Below are 27,172 nucleotides of genomic sequence, written 5' to 3'. Positions count from 1 at the left end.
TTTTTGATTAACCTTTTTGGAAGACTTTTATTGACAAAGTGCATGTTTTTTTTGTTTTTTTTTAATGTTATTCGTTGTTTTAGTAGTGTGTTTATGTAAGTAATTGTGAGATTATTTGTGTGTTTAGTGGGGAGCCTGACGCTCCTGGGGAGCCTACGTGCTGTGCGGTTACAGGAAAGAGCAGCCATAGGGATCCGAGCGCTGGTGCTGCAAAGCCACGGGGATCCGAGCGCTGGTGCTGCAAAGCCTCAGGTCTGGTCCAGGTTGTTCTGGGAGAAGGGAGCCGCAACGACCAGTGATGGTTTGTAAATCTGGGGTTGAACTGCCCGAGGGACAGGGAGTTAGTTTTAGGATAGTCTTTCCCACCAGTATCTGGCCTGGGTGTTTATTGTACTAGTTTATTAAGAGAGCCGAGTCTGGCCTGGGTGATAACTGTACTAGTTTATTAAGAGAGCCGAGTCTGGCCTGGGTGATAACTGTACTAGTTTATTAAGAGAGCCGAGTCTGGCCTGGGTGGTAACTGTACTAGTTTATGAAGTGAGCTGAGTCTGGCCCTATGTTTACTGTAATGGTGAAGTAGGGTTCCATAGTCCTCCTTCCCCACCACCATGAGCCAAGTAACAAGCAGAGCCCCGAAACCGTGGCATTACATGGCTATAAAATATTAAAAAATAACCATGACTTTATTCAAAGCATGAAAGGGGCTGTTATTATGTACCAGTAATATTTCAAAGGGAAGGCTGTGTGCAACAAAGTTCATATCATTTAGATTTTCATTTTAAATTTATTTTTGGAAGGAAATAGTGCTTTAAACAGATTATAAAAAGAGTCAAATGTAGGTTTTTTTTCCTCTAAATACTCTGAGAATGCACAATGCAACCAGTTTAATATACTGTGGCTAATAAATAAATCTATAGTTTTATCACAGTTTTCAGCTCCAAGTGATCAATAGAGAGTTAATATAAATCCTGCTTTCAATCTCACCAGACCCTTGACTTGCTGGATTTTGTGTTGTTGCTCACTGGTTGCAACTTAATGGGTTTATGCAACAAAGATTGAAAATAAGATGGGTTTTAATAATCATTTTATCAGAGACCCACAGGACAATGCTAGCTCCCTCCTTTTCACAGTGAGCAGCAATCCCTTTGAATAATATACTGTACTGGCCACAGCAAGCCATTGGCAGGGCTCAGCACAAGCAAAGGCTGTTGCCTACTATGAAATAAAAGCGTTTTTAGCAGAATCCGAAGTAGAAGGCTTACAAATGGGTTTGCTTTTGCACTGCTGATTGTGAGCAGTGATGCATGTGTTCATTCTAATGGAATTTGCAGAGATGGGGTCAATTGAGTGTGTGCAGAGGTCACCAGGGTCATCTTCTCCAACTGCTATCACTTATCACCCCGACCCAGTGCCCTCCAGCAGTGTGTAACCGCAGCGGACACCACCTCCTTATTGGTCTATGATCAAGCATGACCGGTGCAGTCACCTCGAAGAATGAGCTTCTCAATACAATTTAATAGAGGTCCTCTCACAAAGAAATCCAAGACATCCCTTTCTATTTTTCATTGTGAAATGTCTCAGATTGTGTGTTATGAATTTAGGAAAAAGACCTGCAATGTGGCTGGCTGTTAATTGTTAAAAACATTTGTACACACTTGCATATATAGCAAAATGAATTGAATGCTGCATAACAATATCTTGAATGTTGTTTTGATTATTTTGATGGAATAGGTTTTCCATTTTCAGTATGGACAGGATCCCTGCCTTGACAGCGATTTTTCAAGATCTCCAACGTTATGTGGTCAGCAAAATTATAATTTGAACTTCTGCGCATTTGGGGAAGACTGGATCCTACAGTGGATCTGAACTGTTCTGTGTCTGTGCAATAAAGCACGCGGGAGTGTACAGTGTGTGTTTTAATGTTACATTCAGCACCACAGGAAGCTGGAGCCACAAATCTAACCTTGGGATTACCAGACCCATTCAAATGTCCGGTAAGATTTGCTGGTCGCAGAATCAGAAACGATGCCCTGATGATGGTGGTGTGAATTTAGAGGTGACACATTGATAGGTACAAAACTGTAAAAGAGGACAACATTAATACAATACACTGCTACATGAAGATGAACATAGTGTAGTGGTATTACCAGGCAAGATGAAGTCACACACTATGCAGCAACTCCTACTACGTAGCCTACATACATTTGACAAGAAATGCATTACCTTGTCCTGTACTGCGGAGGTGTTGTTTTCATACAGCATCATCATTCTGTTTATAGATGTATTATTATTATTCACACAGAATAAATATGCCAGGGAACAAAGGATTTGTTCTGTGAGCTTCATTAGCGTATCACTATCAAATTCTTGCACTCTGATTAAAATGAATTGCTTATTGTAGGAACAAAAAACAAGTAGCAGTGATAGGGGTAATTACCATTAATCATCTTGAACTCCACATTATAATGTGTATGTGGTATTCTTGAAGTGAAATCTCAATTTGGTATGCTTTGAGAGCTAGCTTTTCTTACCTCCCTAAAAAGAGTATTAATAAGATGATGTCTTCCATATAAAACCTGATGTAAAACTTTTCTGATGTAAATCCCCAAATCCAGATGTTCCTTTCAACACCTGGGCAGCAGACCACTTCTGTTTTCAGGGGTAAATTAACCCCCCCCCCCCCCCCCCCCCCCCACTTTTTTTTTTTTAGTCTAAAGGAAAACAATGAGACTCTGTTACTGCGTGTGCTGCAGTCTTCAGTGTGTCTCTGTAATGAGACTGACTCTTACTGCGTGTGCTGCAGTCTTCGGTGTGTCTCTGTAATGAGACTCTCTTACTGCGTGTGCTGCAATCTTCGGTGTGTCTCTGCAATGAGACTGACTCTTACTGCGTGTGCTGCAGTCTTCAGTGTGTCTCTGCAATGAGACTGACTCTTACTGCGTGTGCTGCAGTCTTCGGTGTGTCTCTTCAATGAGACTGACTCTTACTGCGTGTGCTCTTACTGCGTGTGCTGCAGTCTTCGGTGTGTCTCTTCAATGAGACTGACTCTTACTGCGTGTGCTGCAGTCTTCGGTGTGTCTCTTCAATGAGACTGACTCTTACTGCGTGTGCTGCAGTCTTCGGTGTGTCTCTTCAATGAGCACAATGAGACTGACTCTCTTACTGCGTGTGCTGCAATCTTCGGTGTGTCTCTGCAATGAGACTGACTCTTACTGCGTGTGCTGCAGTCTTCAGTGTGTCTCTGTAATGAGACTCTCTTACTGCGTGTGCTGCAGTCTTCGGTGTGTCTCTGCAATGAGACTGACTCTTACTGCGTGTGCTGCAATCTTCGGTGTGTCTCTGCAATGAGACTGACTCTTACTGCGTGTGCTGCAGTCTTCGGTGTGTCTCTGCAATGAGACTGACTCTTACTGCGTGTGCTGCAATCTTCGGTGTGTCTCTGCAATGAGACTCTCTTACTGCGTGTGCTGCAATCTTCGGTGTGTCTCTGCAATGAGACTGACTCTTACTGCGTGTGCTGCAGTCTTCGGTGTGTCTCTTCAATGAGACTGACTCTTACTGCGTGTGCTGCAATCTTCGGTGTGTCTCTTCAATGAGACTGACTCTTACTGCGTGTGCTGCAGTCTTCGGTGTGTCTCTGCAATGAGACTGACTCTTACTGCGTGTGCTGCAATCTTCGGTGTGTCTCTTCAATGAGACTGACTCTTACTGCGTGTGCTGCAGTCTTCGGTGTGTCTCTGCAATGAGACTGACTCTTACTGCGTGTGCTGCAGTCTTCGGTGTGTCTCTTCAATGAGACTGACTCTTACTGCGTGTGCTGCAGTCTTCGGTGTGTCTCTGCAATGAGACTCTCTTACTGCGTGTGCTGCAGTCTTCGGTGTGTCTCTGCAATGAGACTGACTCTTACTGCGTGTGCTGCAATCTTCGGTGTGTCTCTGCAATGAGACTGACTCTTACTGCGTGTGCTGCAATCTTCGGTGTGTCTCTTCAATGAGACTGACTCTGTTGACAGTCTCCCAGGATACTGTTACCATATAGATAATTTTCCATTCTTATTATAGTTTTCCATAAAGTTTACATATAACAACAGTCAGGCTTATTGGTCTGTAGTTTCCTGGTTCAGTTTTGCTCCTTTTGTGGATCAGTAATATATTTTAATTCTCCAGGCTGTCGATACAACCCTGTGTCAATAGGCTGTTGCATGATCTTAGTTGGTGGTTTGTAAATAACTTCTTTCATTTCTTTGAGTACTTTTGGAAGGATCTCAGGGGATTTGTTTATTTTAGAGCTCCTAGTCTCTTTAACACTTCTGCCTCGATTATGCTAAAGTTATTTACTGGAACTGGTTGACATGTGGGACATTTTGTCCGTGTCCTCCTTTTGTAAAAACGTGTGAAAAATAATAATTTAATATGTTTGCTATTTTTTCTCTTTGTCTATGTTTTTGCCATTTAACCTCCTCTTTTGAATGTTCTCTTGCTATTATAATGTTGGAAAAACTTTTTGGATTGGTTTTAAACCATTTTGGCACTTTTTTTGTTTTAGATTTAGATTTCTCTACTTTTGGGATGTAATTGTTTTGTGCCTCTAGTACTAAGTTTTTTAAAACCAGCCATCCTTTCTCTTTTTCAATGTTTTCTCTATTTTACTCCAATCTACTTCTGTTAGTCTCTGTTTCATACCTTCATAGTTTGCCTTTCTAAAATGGTAAACCTTAGCTTTAGTCATTACTTTTTGGGTTTTAAAAAGCTCTTAAAACGAGATCATGTTGTGGTCTGAGTTTGCTAGTGGTTCTCTGACCTCTGTTTTAGTTATTCTGTCTTCCATTATTTGAAAAGATTAAATCAAGGCATGCCTCCCCTCTAGTCGGTGCTTTGACAAATTGCATTAGGAAGCAGTCATTTGTCTTTTCCACTATTTGAAATCCCCCATTAGTATGGCTTCTCCTTTGCTACATGCATTTCTAAGGTCATTGTGTAACAGATTATTTTGCTTGGTGTTTGAATTTGGCGGTCTATAGCATGCCCCTATTATAATGCCCATTGAATTTTTGTCTATTATTTTTGTTACCCATATTGATACTGCATTGTTTTTTTTTTCTTCCTGGGCTTCAAGACAATTTTTGATGTATAGCGCTAACCCTCAGCCTCTTCTGTCCTGCCTGTCTTTCCTATACAGTGTATACCCACTAGTATTATATCTGTCTCCAGCACTCTCAGATAATGAAGTTTCTGTAACACCTATCACATCATAGTTACCCGTTAGTGCAGGAGCTTCAAGTTCTAACATTTTGTTTTTGAGACTTCTAGCATTTAGATAAATACATTTCAAGGCTTGAATTTCAGCACAGAATTTCGTGAATCTCGCATTTTCCAAGTTGCTCCCGCATATCTACAACTTTCAGTGCGCGAAAATCCCACTTAGGTATTCGAAGACACCAAGCTGCTTTATTTTTCTGCCAATTTAGAATGCTCAACGCTGCAACAACCTGTATGGAAGTGGTGTCAGTGGCGGATATTTAAGTGCTGCGAGACTTTATTCTTTTGTACGTAATTCTGTAAGGATTATATAACTCGGTACACTGCAGTAAGTAAACAGTTTTGAAAAAAAAGATGATAGCGCACTGAAGGTTAGGCACGTATTACTAAGGCACCATAAAAGCCACCTATGTGGCTTGTTTAAAAGTGCAGACTCGGGGCTTTCCAAAGACGTGTTCAGCGTGTGTATGCGGTACTCCTAGCCGGAACTACGATCACCTGAACTTAAACCTCTCATCATGTGACAGAGTTCACAATTTAGGTTTCCTTTTGAGTCTGTTGCGCCGTCATTGTAGTGCAGTGTTGTTGTTTTTTTGAGCCATCTATGATTTACTATATATATATATATATATATATATATATATATATTATATATATATATATATAATATATAATCTCCGTGACCAAACATGATTATTTTGGAAAAACTTTTTTTTTTTTTTTTTTTTTAAACATTTATTCTCATCTCTACCACGTATAGTATGCCTGATCCTATTGTAACTTACATAATATGAAAGGACATTTTGTGGCCTTTCATTTGATATGTTACATGCATGCAGTACAAACTATTCAGTAGTTAAACATACAGAAATGAAAACAGTGAAAAACAGGCGGAAATAGGGCTGAGTGTAAAGAGTTAAAAAAAAGAAATGGAATGCTGGTTAAAACCAAAATCGCCTTTTTCTTCTGCTGTAGCAAAAACTTCACGTCAGGCAATGGCAAAAGCAATGGAGAGTGCTCTGTCTCACAGGGATGAACAGCTGATAGATCTCCTGAAAGCAGCATATTTTAAAGCAACACCGGTGTGAATGATGATTGATGATGCAGTAATATATATTGATTATTGTGTGTGTGTATATATATATATATATATATATATATATATATATATATATATATAATATATATATATATATATATATATATTTTATGTGCAAAAGTGTCTTTTCTTTTGACATTCCCCCCTAAATTTTGGACTGGAAGCATAAAATCATTCCTTCAGAAGTGAGGTTTGGAATTAAATCTGATATGTACTCAATTATAGGCACATCATTACAGACATCCCTGTCTGTGGAGGTGTGAATTAAGTAATGCGTTTCTCAGATGAAACAAGTTGCAGTTGATCTCTTTTATTGAACAGATACAATTTTTTTTTTTTTTTATGAAGGGACCCATATGGTCTTTAAAATGTGCATATTTTCTAAAGAAAAAATATCTTCTTTTTCATCTCCTGAACCAGCTCAGCTAACAACAATTTTTTACATCTTTCTTAAAGCGTTTTAACCTGGTTAAAGAAAGTGGTTGCCTCAGTCTAGGTTATGTAACATTTTGCCATGTGCACCAGTTAAGACAACCTAGAAATTTACTTGTATAGAAGACTAATCCAAAGAGGTCACATTTATTAACTGGTCATCAACATACTGGTGGCAGAGCAGAGGCTTGCGCGTGAAATGGCGTCTACATCCGTAACTGTACAGGCCAGACTTTAGGACGGCGGTAGGCGGGGTAACCTGCTGCCTAGAAGTAAAATTGTGGTTTTGGCATCAAAACCATAATTGTGTGTAACGCACTATACAAAGTACCACACTCTCTCTTTGAAACCAAAGGTTATGTCTTGACTATCATTCAACTTTTAGGAGCAACAGGGAACAGCCTCTCTGTGACCATGCTGAACTCGCTGACACTGATCTGTCTGTTTTGCTGAGGACATGACATGACCGATGTTCTCGTAGCCATTTATTTATTTAATATTTAATATTTAATATTTTCCAAATGAATTACAAAACAAGGCTGCTGTTTAATGGTAGAGATTGTTTATCAAGCTAAACAGAGCAGTTCATGTGTTTTTTTAATGGAAGGTTGAAAACAACAGCACTGAAACAAATGTGAAATGCTTGGTCAGATAGTATGAGAGAGGTGGACATTGTGCATGGGCTGTTACACGTGCTGCTCAGTCATGTGTTATACACAGGGAGGATGTTGTGTTCTAGAATGACAATATATAGCTTCTTGTAAGGTGTTAGAACATATACCTTAGAGGTGTAGTAACCCCAGTGTATCCTTTTATTCTACTGCCATGTGCTTACATTTCTACGTCTTGTCCAGTCCAGTTTTGAATACTTGCATTTAGTTTTGTGAATTCATTGTGACTCGGGGAATACACTTTGATTTGAGTTTTTAGAAGAACATTAGACTTGTAATGGCTTTAGCGTGTTGGTAGAGATGACCCAGCAATGTTTCCCCTAGAAACTCACATGGTGGTGGGGGGTGGGTAAGTTTGCTGTTGTTTTTTGCACAAAGTGCGGGTGTCGTCTGTGCAGCTCTTATTTTTCTTGGCTTGGAGATAGGGAAACTGGAAGAAAGTAAACCTCCAGGCTGTGTTTCAAACAAACTCTCAATTCTTTGATATTTAACAAGTTTGATTTGCCTTACATTGACACTTCAACACACAAATCTTATCATGCGAGCGAACTGAAAACTGATAATTGGAGGAAATGTCAAAATAAGTGAAAATACAGTCCCATATGGATTATTAACAGCATTATACTGCTTCATTGGTAATTTACGCTATTCACGTTGTATAATCGTTAGTTACACAAAGCATTTCCTTTAGGGATACAAATCAATCAACCTATTATTTATTTTTTAAAGGTCAGTGCTGTACAGCCAGGGGCTGGACCTGGGGTCCTTTACCCACTGAAAGATGGCAGCTATTGATGTATTGCTCTGGTTTTTACTATGGCATGTTTTAGATTCTTACATGTTGCTGTGGAAGAAAGCACTGGGGAACACTTTGCTAATTTAATGATTACATGTATTGAATGCCTACAGTAGGGGAATGATGCAGTTTACGCAATTCTGCATGGTTATCCTATGTCTGCATTAAACAAAGTAATTTAGGAAAAGACTGAATATATTTTACTATTTTTGTGAGTTTTGTCCAGTTCGGCTTGGATTTTGGTGTCTGACCGGTTTTTCCCGCTGTCCAGTTTTCCACAGTGAAACTGGGGTCTTTTTTTTTTTTTCTTTCTTTCTTTCTTCAATTCACTGATGTCATAGCAACTCTGAATCCGTTAATAACAGTATATAATAACACGATAATTAAATTAAACTGTGAATTTATTGCAGATCATAACAACTCATTGTTTTCTTTGTATTGTCACCTGGTCAACAAGTGTTGAACAATTTGAAACATTGACCAGACATGACCATTTAAACATCTGGTGCATACATAATCGGAATCATTAAACAAATAATCCATACCATTATTATTTTATTTTTGAATGGTGCTAACACAACCTAATATTACTCTGCTGTTAACTTGTAGAGCACACTGGTGCAGTTTTGTCCCAGTTTTGCTATTGTATTATTTATTTTTGTTTTTTGTTTTTTCTGACTGGGACAACAAATTAAGGCTGAAACTGACAATCCCAGTTCCCACGTGATTCTGGTAACCCTAATGTAGTTCTGTGACAATCCCAGTTCCCACGGGATGTCTGGGAACCCTGTTGTAGTTACCAAAGACTTTTTTTTTTTTTTCCTCTGCTTGTTTCCTTGGAATAAAATGTTTACTTCCAAGTCAGGTTACCTTGTGTAGTTCACTTCCCATGTGCAGAAGGACCGAGTCCAGCTGCTGCTCCCATTGAGGTTCAGCAAAGGAAGCAGACAGTGCATTTCCAATGGACTGAACACACCAAACATACCGAACCGTACCATGTGTGGACCAATCCCGCTAAACTAGCATTTCTCAACCCTGGTCCTGGGGACCCCTCGGGATGCTCTCCAGCTGAGCTCTCAGTTAATTAATTAGACCCATAATTGAACTGCTAATATGCTTAATTAGACATTTTAGATTGTTTTCAGAGTTCAAGTTGCTTGTAAAATGTTATAGCTAACTTGAAATTTGCAACTGTTAAGAGCTGAAACAATCAAAAAGGTCTAATTAAGCAAAGTAGCATTTCAATTAGGGGTCTAGTTAACTGGAAGCTCAGTTGGAATAAAAACCAGTAGAGACAGGGGGTCCTCAGGACCAGGGTTGAGAAACGCTGCTCTAAACGGACGCAGTGTGAACACAATGAAAGATATCGGAGATTTCAGTGCTGATCTGTGCTGGCTTAAGGAAAGATATCGGAGATTTCACTGCTGATCTGTGCTGGTTTAATGAAAGATATCGGAGATTTCACTGCTGATCTGTACTGGTTTAATGAAAGATATTGGAAATTTCACTGCTGATCTGTACTGGTTTAATGAAATAGATCAGAGATTTCACTGCTGATCTGTGCTGGTTTAATGAAATAGATCAGAGATTTCACTGCTGATCTGTGCTGGTTTAATGAAATAGATCGGAGATTTCACTGCTGATCTGTGCTGGTTTAATGAAAGATATCGGAGATTTCACTGCTGATCTGTGCTGGTTTAATGAAAGATATCGGAGATTTCACTGCTGATCTGTGCTGGTTTAATGAAAGATATCGGAGATTTCACTGCTGATCTGTGCTGGTTTAATGAAAGATATCGGAGATTTCACTGCTGATCTGTGCTGGTTTAATGAAAGATATCGGAGATTTCACTGCTGATCTGTGCTGGTTTAATGAAATAGATCAGAGATTTCACTGCTGATCTGTGCTGGTTTAATGAAAGATATCGGAGATTTCACTGCTGATCTGTGCTGGTTTAATGAAAGATATCGGAGATTTCACTGCTGATCTGTGCTGGTTTAATGAAAGATATCAGAGATTTCACTGTTGATCTATGTTGGCTTAATGTAAGATATCTGATTTCACTGCTGATCTGTGCTGGTTTAATGAAAGATATCGGAGATTTCACTGCTGATCTGTGCTGGTTTAATGAAATATATCAGAGATTTCACTGCTGATCTGTGCTGGTTTAATGAAAGATATCGGAGATTTCACTGCTGATCTGTGCTGGTTTAATGAAATAGATCAGAGATTTCACTGCTGATCTGTGCTGGTTTAATGAAAGATATCGGAGATTTCACTGCTGATCTGTGCTGGTTTAATGAAAGATATCGGAGATTTCACTGCTGATCTGTGCTGGTTTAATGAAATAGATCAGAGATTTCACTGCTGATCTGTGCTGGTTTAATGAAAGATATCGGAGATTTCACTGCTGATCTGTGCTGGTTTAATGAAACATATCAGAGATTTCACTGCTGATCTGTGCTGGTTTAATGAAAGATATCGGAGATTTCACTGCTGATCTGTGCTGGTTTAATGAAAGATATCGGAGATTTCACTGCTGATCTGTGCTGGTTTAATGAAAGATATGAGATTTCACTGCTGATCTATCTGGTTTAATGAAAGATATCAGAGATTTCACTGCTGATCTGTGCTGGTTTAATGAAATAGATCAGAGATTTCACTGCTGATCTGTTCTGGTTTAATGAAATAGATCAGAGATTTCACTGCTGATCTGTGCTGGTTTAATGAAATATATCAGAGATTTCACTGCTGATCTGTGCTGGTTTAATGAAAGATATCGGAGATTTCACTGCTGATCTGTGCTGGTTTAATGAAAGATATCGGAGATTTCACTGCTGATCTGTGCTGGATTTCATGAAAGATATCGGAGATTTCATATCTGTGCTGGTTTAATGAAAGATAGATTTCACTGCTGATCTGTGCTGGTTTAATGAAAGATATCGGAGATTTCACTGCTGATCTGTGCTGGTTTAATGAAAGATATCGGAGATTTCACTGCTGATCTGTGCTGGTTTAATGAAAGATATCGGAGATTTCACTGCTGATCTGTGCTGGTTTCATGAAAGATATCGGAGATTTCACTGCTGATCTGTGCTGGTTTAATGAAAGATATCGGAGATTTCACTGCTGATCTGTGCTGGTTTAATGAAAGATATCGGAGATTTCACTGCTGATCTGTGCTGGTTTAATGAAATTTCATGATCTGGTTTAATGAAAGAGATTTCACTGCTGATCTGTGCTGGTTTAATGAAAGATATCGGAGATTTCACTGCTGATCTGTGCTGGTTTAATGAAAGATATCGGAGATTTCACTGCTGATCTGTGCTGGTTTAATGAAAGATATCAGAGATTTCACTGCTGATCTGTGCTGGTTTAATGAAAGATATCGGAGATTTCACTGCTGATCTGTGCTGGTTTAATGAAATATATCAGAGATTTCACTGCTGATCTGTGCTGGTTTAATGAAAGATATCAGAGATTTCACTGCTGATCTGTGCTGGTTTAATGAAAGATATCAGAGATTTCACTGCTGATCTGTGCTGGTTTAATGAAAGATATCGGAGATTTCACTGCTGATCTGTGCTGGTTTAATGAAAGATATCGGAGATTTCACTGCTGATCTGTGCTGGTTTAATGAAAGATATCAGAGATTTCATGAAAGATATCGGAGTGCACTGCTGATCTGTGCTGGTTTCATGAAAGATATCGGAGATTTCACTGCTGATCTGTGCTGGTTTAATGAAAGATATCGGAGATTTCACTGCTGATCTGTGCTGGTTTAATGAAAGATATCGGAGATTTCACTGCTGATCTGTGCTGGTTTAATGAAAGATATCGGAGATTTCACTGCTGATCTGTGCTGGTTTAATGAAAGATATCGGAGATTTCACTGCTGATCTGTGCTGGTTTAATGAAAGATATCGGAGATTTCACTGCTGATCTGTGCTGGTTTAATGAAAGATATCGGAGATTTCACTGCTGATCTGTGCTGGTTTAATGAAAGATATCAGAGATTTCACTGCTGATCTATGCTGGCTTAATGAAAGATATCAGAGATTTCACTGTTGATCTATGTTGGCTTAATGTAAGATCTCAGAGATTTCACTGCTGATCTGTGCTGGTTTAATGAAAGATATCGGAGATTTCACTGCTGATCTGTGCTGGTTTAATGAAAGATATCGGAGATTTCACTGCTGATCTGTGCTGGTTTAATGAAAGATATCGGAGATTTCACTGCTGATCTGTGCTGGTTTAATGAAAGATATCGGAGATTTCACTGCTGATCTGTGCTGGTTTAATGAAAGATATCGGAGATTTCACTGCTGATCTGTGCTGGTTTAATGAAAGATATCGGAGATTTCACTGCTGATCTGTGCTGGTTTAATGAAAGATATCGGAGATTTCACTGCTGATCTGTGCTGGTTTAATGAAAGATATCGGAGATTTCACTGCTGATCTGTGCTGGTTTAATGAAAGATATCGGAGATTTCACTGCTGATCTGTGCTGGTTTAATGAAAGATATCGGAGATTTCACTGCTGATCTGTGCTGGTTTAATGAAACATATCAGAGATTTCACTGCTGATCTGTGCTGGTTTAATGAAAGATATCGGAGATTTCACTGCTGATCTGTGCTGGTTTAATGAAATAGATCAGAGATTTCACTGCTGATCTGTGCTGGTTTAATGAAAGATATCGGAGATTTCACTGCTGATCTGTGCTGGTTTAATGAAAGATATCGGAGATTTCACTGCTGATCTGTGCTGGTTTAATGAAAGATATCGGAGATTTCACTGCTGATCTGTGCTGGTTTAATGAAAGATATCGGAGATTTCACTGCTGATCTATGTTGGTTTAATGAAAGATATCGGAGATTTCACTGCTGATCTGTGCTGGTTTAATGAAAGATATCGGAGATTTCACTGCTGATCTATGTTGGTTTAATGTAAGATATCTGATTTCACTGCCGATCTGTGCTGGTTTAATGAAAGATATCAGAGATTTCACTGTTGATCTATGTTGGCTTAATGAAAGATATCGGAGATTTCACTGCTGATCTGTGCTGGTTTAATGAAAGATATCGGAGATTTCACTGCTGATCTGTGCTGGTTTAATGAAAGATATCAGAGATTTCACTGTTGATCTATGTTGGGTTAATGAAAGATATTGGAGTATAGTATATCCCAGGTATGGTGCACTTGCTGAATTATACATTACACACTCCTTAGAAGTATGTGAAAGCCAGAAATAATCATTAGCAATGAATTACTCCTGCCAGGAAGGATTCATATGAAAAGTGTATCTCTTCTGCAGGAGGGCAGGGTACAATCTTCCTGAAGCATGGCAACATCTGCCTTGTGTATCCAGCTCTGAACTATCAGTCACTATAGCAGTGATGCAGAAAAAAACGCATCATCCGGCACTTGGAAAAGTGAGTTCTCAAAGTAGCAGCCCTGTCCTGACACTGGCAACACGATCAGTTTGGTGATTTGTCTTGTTTTCTATTTAATTACATGAATCAGATTACGCCTGTCCCCTTTGAACAGCAGTGTAAAAAAATGAAATAAAAGGAGGTGGCAGCCCCAATGGGAAGGCTTCCTAGAAAGACTGCCCGGTACTGAGAGACTATGAGATACTTTGTGTCATTACTTTAAAATTCTTTTCGGCCCAACACACTTAAAACTGCATTAATTCCAGTTCATCAATAAACAATAAAAAAACTGCCCTGGTTTTAATTGTTGTTTTTTTGTTGCACCTGTGCTGCAAGTTGTTGTCTGGCCCAGTGAAGCGTACAATCCTGAAAAACTGTCAATAGCAGTAATCTAAATTTTATTATTATTATTTATTTTTATCCCTGCTGGGAATATCCAGTAGCGGAGGCCCTGTCCATACGTAGGCCACACCTCAGAGTTCCTACACATACACATAAAGAAGTGCTTGCATTGCTGAACTGTAGTCATGAAAAGCTAGAAATGTGTGATCCGATTCCTTTTGAAACATGGTACACAACTCCTGCTTTGGAACAGATGAACTGGATAGACATATCACAGACTCAGTTCCATTATTCTGTGTTTTTTTTAAAGCTGATTTTTGAAAAACATAAAACAATGAATTATCAAAGTCTTTTTCAATTTCTGTCAAAAAAAAGAACTATAATGGACACGTTCATACTTGGAAGAAAAAAAGGAAAAAAAAACACGCAGGCTGCTTAGTTAGACTATATATTTGCATTTTGTTGTCCTTGGTGTCATGTGTTTTTCTAAATAGTGTGGGAATCGGACTCAAAATAACGTGCACAATTTATTTGCATTTGTTTGACAGGAATACAAGATCAATTAAAAAAAATATTCAGCGAAAAAAGGCACTTTACAGAGCGTTAAGGGACCAAAAACAAAGTACACAAAGTGTACACGGAACTGCAAACGCAAGTCAAAAAGGAAGTTAGAAAGGCCAAGACAGAAATAGAAATGAACATTGCTAAGGGGGCCAAAATGTTTTTCCAATATTACAACAGCAAGAGAACATTCAACGAGGAGGTTAAATGTCTAAGATATACAAATGGCAAAATCATAGATGAAGGAAAAAAAAATAGCAAATATATTAAATGATTACTTTTCACAAGTTTTTACAAAGGAGAATAGGGACAACATGCCCCACATGTCAAACAGTTCCTATTCAGTTTTAAATAACTTCAGCATAACCGAGGCAGAAGTGTTAAAGGGACTAGGAGCTCTTAAAATAAACAAATCCCCTGGGCCGGATGAGATCCTCCCAATAGTACTCAAAGAAAGGAAAGAAGTAATTTACAAACCGCTAACCAAGATCATGCAACAGTCTCTTGACACAGGGGTTGTACTGACAGTCTGGAAAATTGCAAACGTAATACCGATCCACAAAAAGGGAAACAAAACTGAACCAGGTAACTACAGACCAATAAGCTTGACTTCTATTATATGCAAACTTATGGAAACTATAATAAGATCCAAAATGGAAAATTACCTATATGGTAAGAGGGTCCTGGGAGACAGTCAACATGGTTTTAGGAAAGGGAGATCGTGTCTAACTAACTTGCTTGATTTTTTTGAGGATGCAACATCGATAATGGATAATTGCAAAGCATATGGCATGGTTTATTTAGATTTCCAGAAAGCTTTTGACAAAGTCTAGCATAAAAGATTAATTCTCAAACTGAACGCAGTAGGGATTCAAGGAAACACATGCACATGGATTAGGGAGTGGTTAACATGTAGAAAACAGAAACTACTGATTAGAGGAGAAACCTCAGAATGGAGTGTGGTAACCAGCGGTGTACCACAGGGATCAGTATTAGGTCCTCTGCTATTCCTAATCTACATTAATGATTTAGATTCTGGTATAGTAAGCAAACTTGTTAAATTTGCAGACGACACAAAAGTAGGAGTAGCAGCAAACACTGTTGCAGCAGCAAAGGTCATTCAAAATGATCTAGACAAGATTCAGAACTGGGCAGACACATGGCAAATGACATTTAATAGAGAAAAGTGTAAGGTACTGCACACAGGCAATAAAAATGTGCATTATAAATATCATATGAGAGATAATGAAATTAAAGAAGGACTCTATGAAAAAGACCTAGGAGTTTGTGTTGACTCAGAAATGTCTTCATCTAGACAATGTGGGGAAGCTATAAAAAAGGCCAACAAGATGCTCAGATACATTGTGAAAAGTGTTGAATTTAAATCAAGGGAAGTAATATTAAAACTGTACAATGCATTAGTAAGACCTCATCTTGAATTTTGTGTTCAGTTCTGGTCACCTCGCTAGAAAAAGGATATTGTTGCTCTAGAAAGAGTGCAAAAAAAGAGCTACCAGAATTATTTCGGGTTTAAAAGGTATGCAAACAGGCTAAAATAATTGAATCTATTCAGTCTTGAACAAAGAAGACTACGCGGCAACCTAATTCAAGCATTCAAAATTCTAAAAGATATTGACAACGTCGACCCAAGGGACTTTTTTGACCTGAAAACAGAAACAAGGACCATGGGTCACAAATGGAGATTAGACAAAGGGGCATTCAGAACAGAAAATAGGAGGCACTTTTTTACACAGAGAATCGTGAAGGTCTGGAATCAACTCCCCAGTAATGTTGTTGAAGCTGACACCCTGGGATCCTTCAAGAAGCTGCTTGATGAGATTTTGGGATCAATAAGCAACTAACAACCAAACGAGCAAGATGGGCCGAATGGCCTGCTCTCGTTTGTAAACTTTCGTATGTTCTTAAGCCCGTCGTCCTGCTCTGGATTCAAGGTGCCGGGCTTTTTGTTTAAATGAATTACACAGAGGGGCGTACTAACAAAGAATTTTCAAAACTGATTCGCTGGTAGGATGGGACCAGCAAATCAGATGCTAGTTAACATGAGCAGGAAAAGAAGAGCACTCCCACTGCTTGTCTGACAAACACTGTAAATAGCAAGGCTGGGCGTTCGGTGCAGTTTCATTGATAAACTTACTTAATGATCTTAACTATGCACGTATTTATATGAATGCATATAATGAACTCTAATCGGATGTGACGGCTGAAGGGATATGAAATGATGGGTTCGTCCCATTTACAATTCTTTGTAGCACATTTAAAAAAATCTTTTAAGTTGTGGTAAAAAATTAGCCAAGTCATTAAATGAAATTGCTGTTGAAAAATATTATTTTTGTTCACTGTATTCTTCCAAAATGATTTTATAATCACATAATGACTTGAATGCACAGACTGAATAAATTCATGCTGTATACATTTAACTCTTGTTTAAAATACTGTAAGAAAAAAAAACTTCATTTTTTAAAGCTATACATTACTGTAATGGATGAGAAATGTTCATAAAGGAAGATTTAGCCATGCTTTCCTATCAATTTCAACCGTATATGACCAGGTATTACTGTATCTGTCAGAGCAGGCACATGCAGTAAGTGCAGTTCTTAACTGTCCGTATCTCTGGGTAATTATATGACAGGTCGAATTGCTTGCAATTAACTTTCATTGGGATTCAAAACCCTGTTGTTCTGCCGTGACATAGTACAGTGTCAATAAATAACCATCACAAAGGCTCCAATTCACAGCACTGCTCAACCTGCTGTGAAGTAACAGTTTCTGTCCAGAGACACAGTCCCCTTGGTTTCCTCATCATACACTGCTGGAGACTTCAGCTCAGGTTGCAGTCCCTCAGAAAACTGTTTCCTCATCATACACTCCTGGAGACTTCAGCTCAGGTTGCAGTCCCTCAGAAAACTGTTTCCTCATCATACACTGCTGGAGACTTCAGCTCAGGTTGCAGTCCCTCAGAAAACGGTTTCCTCATCATACACTGCTGGAGACTTCAGCTCAGGTTGCAGTCCCTCAGAAAACTGTTTCCTCATCATACACTGCTGGAGACTTCAGCTCAGGTTGCAGTCCCTCAGAAAACTGTTTCCTCATCATACACTCTGGAGACTTCAGCTCAGGTTGCAGTCCCTCAGAAAACTGTTTCCTCATCATACACTGCTGGAGACTTCAGCTCAGGTTGCAGTCCCTCAGAAAACGGTTTCCTCATCATACACTGCTGGAGACTTCAGCTCAGGTTGCAGTCCCTCAGAAAACTGTTTCCTCATCATACACTGCTGGAGACTTCAGCTCAGGTTGCAGTCCCTCAGAAAACGGTTTCCTCATCATACACTCCTGGAGACTTCAGCTCAGGTTGCAGTCCCTCAGAAAACGGTTTCCTCATCATACACTCCTGGAGACTTCAGCTCAGGTTGCAGTCCCTCAGAAAACGGTTTCCTCATCATACACTGCTGGAGACTTCAGCTCAGGTTGCAGTCCCTCAGAAAACGGTTTCCTCATCATACACTCCTGGAGACTTCAGCTCAGGTTGCAGTCCCTCAGAAAACTGTTTCCTCATCATACACTGCTGGAGATTTCAGCTCATATATCTTTTAAATATCCTATTCCACCAAGATTCATGTTTGCTTTGCTTTACTATTTGTCATGTTATATGTAGGTAATGCTGGAAAATTATATTATAAAATGTGTCCAGCTATTTCTCTCTGGAATGTTAATCTGGAAAGTAAACTATTAACAAACAAATTAATAATGTTGTTTCTGCTTCTGTGATGTATACTAAGTGACTCATACTGCCAGTACAGAATGAACATGTTTCATTTCAGTTCTGAATTATGCTGCAGTATCTTTTCAGGTGCAATGTATTGGCATCCCAGAGCTTTTTAAATGAACAGTAAAAATAATAACAACAGTTAAACACAAACTCAGTTTGTATCTCTTTATTTTTCTAGGAAGCAGAGTCTCCTCCGGTGCTCCAGGTGCAAGGTTGCCAGGTACTGTGATGCCCGTTGCCAGGTAACTATGCTCTTGGATGCCCTGTGACCAAAAATATATGTGTTTCCAGCACAATATACATCAAGGCAATATAAAGTACATAATAGCTATACATATGCACAAGAAAGCGTGCATACCTTTTTGTTGTGACGTTGTAAAAAAATGGCAGGTGTTCAACCAGTGCCTCATTTTTTGTTTGATTTACAAGAAAACTATCACTTATATATAGGCTACTCCATAACTAAGTGTGTTTCAAGAGAGACTGGAAGCAGCCGCACGTTCATCGTGATCATGATCGTGAACTCCAAGTACTTCTGCCGTCTGGAAATGAGCCCCAGAACACACAGAAATACTTGCAAAGGGAATTAAAAATTAAATGTACTGCAGTAAAAAAACATGTACTCATAAGAGCTGTTTGTGTTACATGCTGTCAGATCAGGACATGACTAATGCTGAACAGTTGTAGCTGCAGCATGCTGTTTTCATATTACTGTACAAAATTAAAGGTGCCATCACCAATTCCACACACATTTTCAGCCAGTCTTGTATTGTGGGGCCTTGGTGCACTAAAAGTCCATCTTTCTTCTTGTGGCTGTTGCCTTTCTGTGAGCAGTGCTGAAATAAAGCTCCTTCAGTGAACTAATGGAGTACTTTGTCAGACACTACAAGCAGACCCCTACTAGATGAGCACATGCTTTAACCATGCAAAATTGCACCAGAATGCACCATTTTAATCCCTTTTTTCTAAATGTCCCAATGGGAACGGGGCCTCTCGCACTCTCCCCCTCGGTGCTACATCCCACGATGAGATCGGTGCCCTTATGGGTCTCATATCGTAAAGCTAATTGAAAACCCTGGACTGCCAGTAAAGCACATAGCCTACCTGCTGCTTTTGTTTTCTGTTGGTGTGTCAGATTTTTTATTCTCTTTTCTTGCAAAAAGCAATTAAAGACTTCAAATTTAGAATTTGAATTATTGTAGTCCAGTCTTGCATTTTGGACCACTGGAGTCCAAAACTGTTTCTGAAAGCTGCTTGCCCTTTTCCACCTGAGCGATCGCAGTTCATTTTAGATATTTAGTAGCTACCTGTATCTGTCCTGTGCTGTCTTCTGAGTCAGATTGTTGTTTTTATTTTCAGTGTGTCTCGTTGAATTATGCAATTCAAGTTTCATGGAGCAAATGCTCCCAGTGTCAGTAATCAGCAAATATTTCAAACATTTTATTCTTCTCTCAATAGGTTACATTACTATGCTGCTCTCCAGGTAGATTGACACAGAACACCTACAGGGCTTTTTAAAATGGGATTTCCAATGCTCCATGAAATGATTTTCCATTGAGTTTCTACACAGTTTATTTTCTCCTTTTGGCTTATTGACTTTTAAGTACAGTAATATATTTGGACACTCGATACACGTCTAGTGCAGAAGCAAATGTTCTTGTTGAGCACTGGAGTAGCGTGAGTGTGCAAAGAGAATCAGGAAACTACAGGACCATATCTGTAAAGAATGAAGAGACAGTTTTGAAATGTAATGAACAACAAATGTGAAATCTACATGCATGAGTTCAAAAATGAGGCTGAAAACCTGTCTGATCCCTGACCCCGGGACAAACATCGTTTTGCCAGTTATGGGGATACAGTATAAGTTGGAGGACCGAAAAGCCTGAATCCCATAAATCTCAGTCTGTAGGATGATAACTATTAAGATCAGAGCCTTACAGTTCTGGCTTTATAGCCTTTGCCGTTTCATTGCATGAGCCCAGCTAATGACATCCTAACCCTAATAGAACATAAGACCATATGAAAGTTTACAAACGGGAGGAGGCCATTTGCTCCATCTTGCTCGTTTGGTTGGTAGTAGCTTGTTGTTCCCAGAATCTCATCAAGCAGCTTCTTGAAGGATCCCAGGGTGTCAGCTTCAACAACATTACTGGGGAGTTGGTTCCATACCCTCACAATTCTCTGTGTAAAAAAGTGTCTCCTATTTTCTGTTCTGAATGATCCTTTATCTAGTCTCCATTAGTGACCCCTGGTCCTTGTTTCTTTTTTCAGGTCGAAAAAGTCCCCTGGGTTGACATTGTCAATACCTTTTAGAATTTTGAATGCTTGAATCAGATCGCTGTATAGTCGTCTTTGTTCAAGACTGAATAGATTCAGTTCTTTTAGCCTGTCTGCATATGATTTGCCTTTTAAACCCGGAATAATTCTGGTCGCTCTTCTTTGCACTCTTTCAAGAGCAACAATATCCTTTTCGTAGCGAGTTGACCAGAACTGAACACAATGTTCTAGATGAGGTCTTACTAATGCATTGTAAAGTTTTAACATTACTTCCCTTGATTTAAATTCAACACTTTTCACAATGTATCTGAGCATCTTGTTGGCCTTTTTTATAGCTTCCCCACATTGTCTAGATGAAGACATTTCTGAGTCAAAATAAACTCCTAGATCTTTTTCATACATTCCTTCTTCAATTTCATTATCTCCCATATGATATTTATAATGCACATTTTTATTGCCTGTGTGCAGTACCTTACACTTTTCTCTATTAAATGTCATTTGCCGTGTGTCTGCCCAGTTCGGAGTCTTGTCTAGATCATTTTGAATGACCTTTGCTGCTGCAACTGTGTTTGCAATGCCTCCTATTTGTGTGTCATCTGCAAATTTAACAAGTTTGCTTACTATACCAGAATCAAAGTCATTAATGTAGCTTAGGAATAGCAGAGGACCTAATACTGATCCCTGTGGTACTCCACTGGTTACCTCGCACCATCTTGAGGTTTCTCCTCTAACCATTACTTTCTGTTTTCTACATGTTAACCACTCCCTAATCCATTTTCTTGAATCCCTACTGCGTTTAGTTTGAGAATTAATCTTTTATGCTAGACTTTGTCAAAAGCTTTCTGGAAATCTAAATAAACCATGTCATATGCTTTTCAATTATTCATTATTGATATTGCATCCTCAAAAAAATCAAGCAGGTTAGTTAGACATGATCTCCCTTTCCTAGAACCATGTTGACTGTCTCCCAGGATACTGTTACCATATAGGTAATTTTCCATTTTGGATCTTATTATAGTTTCCATAAGTTTACATATAACAGAAGTCAAGCTTATTTGTCTGTAGTTAACTGGTTCGGTTTTGTTTCCCTTTTTGTGGATTGGTATTATGTTTTCAGTTTTCCAGTCTATTGGTACTACTGGGAGGAAATAGCTGTTACCCGTCCCCTCAACCCAGTCAGATCTCCTATTTTCAGCCCTAGCCTCAGAATGCGCATTTAGTCTATGTCATCCTTGTTTATTTGATGGCTGGTCCTACAGCTTATAACCTGACATCATGCAGATATATGTATAGCCTGCTTAGGAGTCTAATTGTATTGTACAGCTGTATATGCCTAGTATCGGACAACATTGTAGTAAATAAGAAGAAGAATATTGCAGCCCTGTTATTGTTATTGTCGCTCCTATGGATAATGCACAATGTCATTGCTGTACAAGCTGGTTGTATTAGTCACTCCTAAAGATAAGTGTTATTCCTGTAATGAGTTTGCTGTATTAGTTGCTCTGCGTACTTCACATAAGAACAGTATACAGAAGGCTATAACTGTAACTCTGCCTCGGTGCAAGAAACAGCAGATCAAGCTCAGAGTCCTGTTACTACAATTGGAAGACTGTAGGCTTCCAGGGTCGAGTTTTAAGTAGAGCTGGGTGTTGTCAGCATAGGTTTTCTACTTCTCCCACTCTCGGTCGCTGTTCCACTCCTGGTCTGCTGGGAAGACTGCCGTCTTTTACTGGCCTTGTCCTGGCTGTTCGTCGTGCTCCTCCCCTCATCGCCGTGTCTCACAACGGCGCTGGAAGTTGAATCAAGCTGCTCCGATTTTCAGCTTTTTTGTTATCAGAAAAACACACGCGGCTGCTGCTGTGTTTCCCCAATGTCCTCTGTTTTCTGATTAAAGCAATTCAAGATGCAATTTCTCCTTTCTGCTTCGAAACTGCTCTGTACTTTTCCACGCTGTACTTCTCCCACTCGCTGTCGCTTCCACTCGCTGTCGCTGGGAAGACTGCCTCGTTTACTGCCTCGTTCTGGCTGTGCTGTCGGCTTCTCCCCTCGCCCGTGTCTCAAAACGGCTCTGAATTTGAATCAGCTGCTCCCAGTTTCAGCTTGTTTGTTATCACAAAAACACACGCGGCTGCTGCTGTGTTTCCCCAATGTCCTCTGTTTTCTGATTAAAGTAATTCAAGATGCAATTTCTCCTTTCTTCTTCGAAAGTGAAACATGTGGTTGTGTTGATGGATGAGGTGACCCAAGGGAAGCATGTAGATATTGAAGAGAAGGGGCCAAAGAACAGATCCTTGGGGACACCACAAGTGACTGGGTTTGCAATGCCATTGCGTCCAGCATAGAAAACAGACTGTATGTGTCCAAATAGGAAAGAGGACATCCAGGAGAGACAGGTTCCAGAGATTCCATTGTTGGCACAGAGCAGTTGTGTAAATGTGAGAAGCTGCAGCAACAGCTGGCATTGCAAACCAACTTTATATTCCACCTCATTAGTGTCTTATTGGCCGGCTGCATTATTAATCACTTTGGTGTCATCCTCTCATATCTTGAATGTTGGCTTAACTCCCTTTGGCTTCTTACCAGATGTATACAAGAAGAAATCGTCTGGCAATCAAAAGGCTGTCTTGAAATGTTTACTGTACAGAACAGACTTAATGCCAACTCCCATCAGATTGCTTCATATGATGCCCATCCTGTCGACATGCCACTTTTTGAAATGAGTTGACCAAACAGCACATGAAGTGTCTGCCTATCAGACTGGAGCTGTAGACTGGAGATAGTTACATGGCTGGCTGGTCTGTGGCATATATGTTGGTACATGTCATCCATGTGTCACGTGATTAGCTTAGGGTAAAGCAGTTGCTATTTGTAACATTGCTTTACCCTAAGCTAGTCATGTGACACATAGCAAGTGATCATGTGACACGTGTAATAAATAGCAACTGCTTTACCCTAAGCTAGTCGACGCACAACCTAGGGGTCCTCATATAGATTATGTAGTTCTGATCAAAGTGATAATCTGCTATAGCAGCTAACTTCAGTACAAGTCTGGCAACTTACTATATCTATACGATCGGTCTGCTACACTATGGCAACGGTTTTTGAAGCCAACTGGAACCCTTTTGGAATTGTGTACTTGTGTGATACTTCCAGCATATCCATGAATTGTATTATTCCAATATTGCATACCTTGTGGGTTAACATTTGTTTTTATGTGCTCCAAGTATGTGTTGAACCTGAACACAAACCCTTCTTTCTTTCAGAAGCAGGCCTGGCTGGAGCACAAGAGGGAATGCTTGTGCCTCAGAAGTTGCCAGCCCCAAATCCCTGCTGACTCTGTGCGACTTGTTGGGAGGATCATCTTTAAATTAGTAAGCAAAGCAAGCTCTCTGGATCCGGTTTGATTTGACCGCTGTGAACTCCTCTGGGTTCCATGACGACCTTAGTTTTGCTTAACCCAACATGGATACTCATGCAGCATAAAGTGTTTAACACGACTCCTTTAGTGGGGACCACAGAGGCAGGGCCAGGCTACCTTTAACACGACTCCTTTAGTGGGGACCACAGAGGCAGGGCCAGGCTACCTTTAACACGACTCCTTTAGTGGGGACCACAGAGGCAGGGCCAGGCTACCTTTAACACGACTCCTTTAGTGGGGACCACAGAGGCAGGGCCAGGCTACCTTTAACACGACTCCTTTAGTGGGGACCACAGAGGCAGGGCCAGGCTACCTTTAACACGACTCTTGTTAGTGAACTCATAGGAATGTTGTAAGTGAAGAAAGCAGAATTTGGTTTATTCTAGCTGTATGTAGTTTTTTGTGTATTCTCAATATCAGCACCTTTACATTTTTTTTATTTATTTGTTTGCTTCATGCCACAGCTAAACCATTCGTCCTGCCCTTCAGAAGAGCTGTACTCCGTGTCGGAACATGAATCTCGTAAGTGTTTAATGGTCTTTTTTTTTATCCTTCATGAACCTTCATTGATGTTCCAACAGCACAGAAAGTTGCCAAATTGCCTAAACACAGGCATGTGGCACCATTCAGAAAACAAGTATTTACTGAAACAAGGCTCAGTAGCAGGACTTCAGTGATAGGAACTTTTAATATGAACGGATGAAAACTTCTGGCATGTCCACTTTTGCTCATCATTTTGACCACATCACTTGACACTGATTCAGAGGTGGATTCTGTTGGTAATACTTTGAGTGTAAGGGTGCGGGCAGTCTCATGTCTGAACCCATCATTCGAAACATTTGCAAACTTACTGCAGTTGTGAAGAAAACAGATGTCATTGTCCTCATTACAAGAGCTGTATGAGAGTAAAAGCAGAGGATTCTATAAAGGGGTTAACGAAATATATTGTGAGCCTATAATTAAACAGAACCAAGGATAAACAGAACGTCTGCAATCCAGTAAGACTGCAGTAAATTATTCTGATGGAATTGTTTGCTTGCTCAGCACCCCCCCCCAACATACACACACTTATCAACATCTGGCTCAAGCATTGATTTGACAGTTAATATCATTTTAACAGCCACAGAAAGCTGATACTGTATGTTGATACTTGTCTGTTGAAACACCAAATTGTCTTTTGTTTCAGCAATGAGGAGTTAATTCAGTCGTCTAGACGTTCTAACCGCTGTTGTGTTTGTTGAGCTCATTGAGTCTGGACGATATCGCTGCTGCTGTTTCAGTTCACTGAGTCTAGACCATATTGCTGCTGTTGTGTTTGTTGAGTTCATTCAGTCTGGAAGATATCGCTGCTGTTGTGTTTGTTGAGTTCATTCAGTCTGGATGATATCGCTGCTGTTGTGTTTCAGTTCATTCAGTCTGGAAGATATCGCTGCTGTTGTGTTTTTGATTTCTAGCCACAGTTTTTTTTTGTTCTTTTCAGATATCAAAGAGATGAGTGAAGACATGAAGGAAGGACTGGGGAACCTGACAGAGATGCTGCAGCTGTACCTACAGGAGGAGAGCGAGGATGTGTCTCGGCTAATGTCAGGTTTAGATCTGCTCCACCTCTTCGCCAAAGTAAGCTCACAATCTGTTTTCTTCTGGGGATGTTGAGCAGCGTGTCTTGTTGAACTTCATTGTACCGATAAGACAACAGCAGTGTTTCTAAATGAGACTGCTGCTGGGAAATATCAGCAGAATCCTATACTGTAGGTACTGTGGCTTCAGAAAAAGAGCCTGGAGTTGTATGTGTTGTTGGTGGGCAGTACCACACACTGCACTGCATGTATTGCTGCTGGACAGTACCATACAAGCAAGTTGGGTCTTTGAGTTGACACTGGAAGAGAAGTTTGGTGTCGAGCCCCACCCCTTTTCCAGTATACATAAGGAGATGGTCAGTAATGTGTTTATTATCCTGTAATACCTAATGTAGCCAAACCTATGCATTTTATTTACTGGTAGCCTTTGACAAACCTAATATTGACACTGTATTTAAGTAAAATGTTCCAGACTTTGTGGTAAATATTGTTGACTGATTAACACTCTAAAATACTAAGAGAGCTAGTCTCGTTGCAGTAAAAGTGGGAAACATTTGCCAAGTGTTGTAAAAATTAGCAATGCAGAAATCCTGGATTTGTGGGATAACTTGCTGAATCCCCAAATCCCTTAGAACTCAAGATGCACTTAAATGTTCAGAAATGTGTTGAACAGTGCTGTGCTTGTTTCATTCAGTTTTGATGACATGCTGTTATGTTCTTTTCTCTGCTGTGGTTTGGAAACTATTAGCAAATGCTTGTGTGAGAAGACTTTCTGCTGTCCGGCTGTATATGTGTCTCCTGAAAATGAAAACATTGTCTTTGCTTCAAACCATACATCTGTAAATAGCAACACCAGAACAACAAAGAAACGGTCCTGTGGTTTGAAAGTCTTAACATACTGTGTGTTGCATGAATATAAAATTCTTCCACTTGTACGAACACTGTTCTACTTCTACACTGTTAAAAAGATAAGCGCCCAAAACTTTTAATTTGTGTTGCTGGTTTCATTGAAATACCTTATTCCATAATAAAAATGATCTCAGTTCCACTCCTTCTGTACCTCACAGAATTAATGTAGTCATCGTGCAGCCTAGAGTGATGTCACCCACCTGTACTCCCTCCCTCCCTCCGATAAAACTGTCTGCTTGCTGCTCATCAGTGATTCCATCAAAGGCCTCTGTAAACCTGACCACTGCTGGAACTTTACCAGAGAAAAATAAATAACACATTAACAGCTAGACAGAGCAATGAAGCAGTCCTTTAAGCAGAAGGCTACATTCCAGGTAGCTGACAGAACCAGCAATTCCACACAGCGGGGAGGCATCCTGCATGTGTTGACGAACAGGGACTGCCAGTCACACAGGGCAGTGATATCAATGGGTGGGAAGGGTGAGGCTGAAGCAAAGGCTTACCATCATTGAGTAACAGGATTATTGATCAAATGTGAGATTGTTAACATATGCAAGATGACCTGTATTGCATAGTTATTTGGAAGGGTCTGAACCTTGTTAATCAGTTCT

General features: G+C 39.8%; 1 protein-coding gene across 1 annotated transcript in view; it reads left to right on the top strand.

The window, feature by feature from the left end:
• LOC121317749 (histone-lysine N-methyltransferase SMYD3-like) overlaps positions 1 to 25,728 on the top strand; it is a 72,758-nt gene extending 47,030 nt beyond the window's left edge. The window contains exons 2-5 of the mRNA XM_041253893.1: positions 18,559 to 18,622; positions 23,921 to 24,028; positions 24,540 to 24,597; positions 25,556 to 25,728. Of these exons, the coding sequence (XP_041109827.1) occupies positions 18,559 to 18,622; positions 23,921 to 24,028; positions 24,540 to 24,597; positions 25,556 to 25,728 (403 nt within the window). The remainder of the gene's footprint in view (positions 1 to 18,558; positions 18,623 to 23,920; positions 24,029 to 24,539; positions 24,598 to 25,555) is intronic.
• The last annotated feature ends 1,444 nt before the right edge of the window (positions 25,729 to 27,172 follow it).

Source organism: Polyodon spathula, chromosome 6, assembly GCF_017654505.1.
Source record: "Polyodon spathula isolate WHYD16114869_AA chromosome 6, ASM1765450v1, whole genome shotgun sequence".
NCBI classification, from domain to species: Eukaryota; Metazoa; Chordata; class Actinopteri; order Acipenseriformes; family Polyodontidae; genus Polyodon; species Polyodon spathula.
Note: the sequence above shows the minus strand (reverse complement) of the source record. Positions and strands in the feature narration are given on the sequence as shown.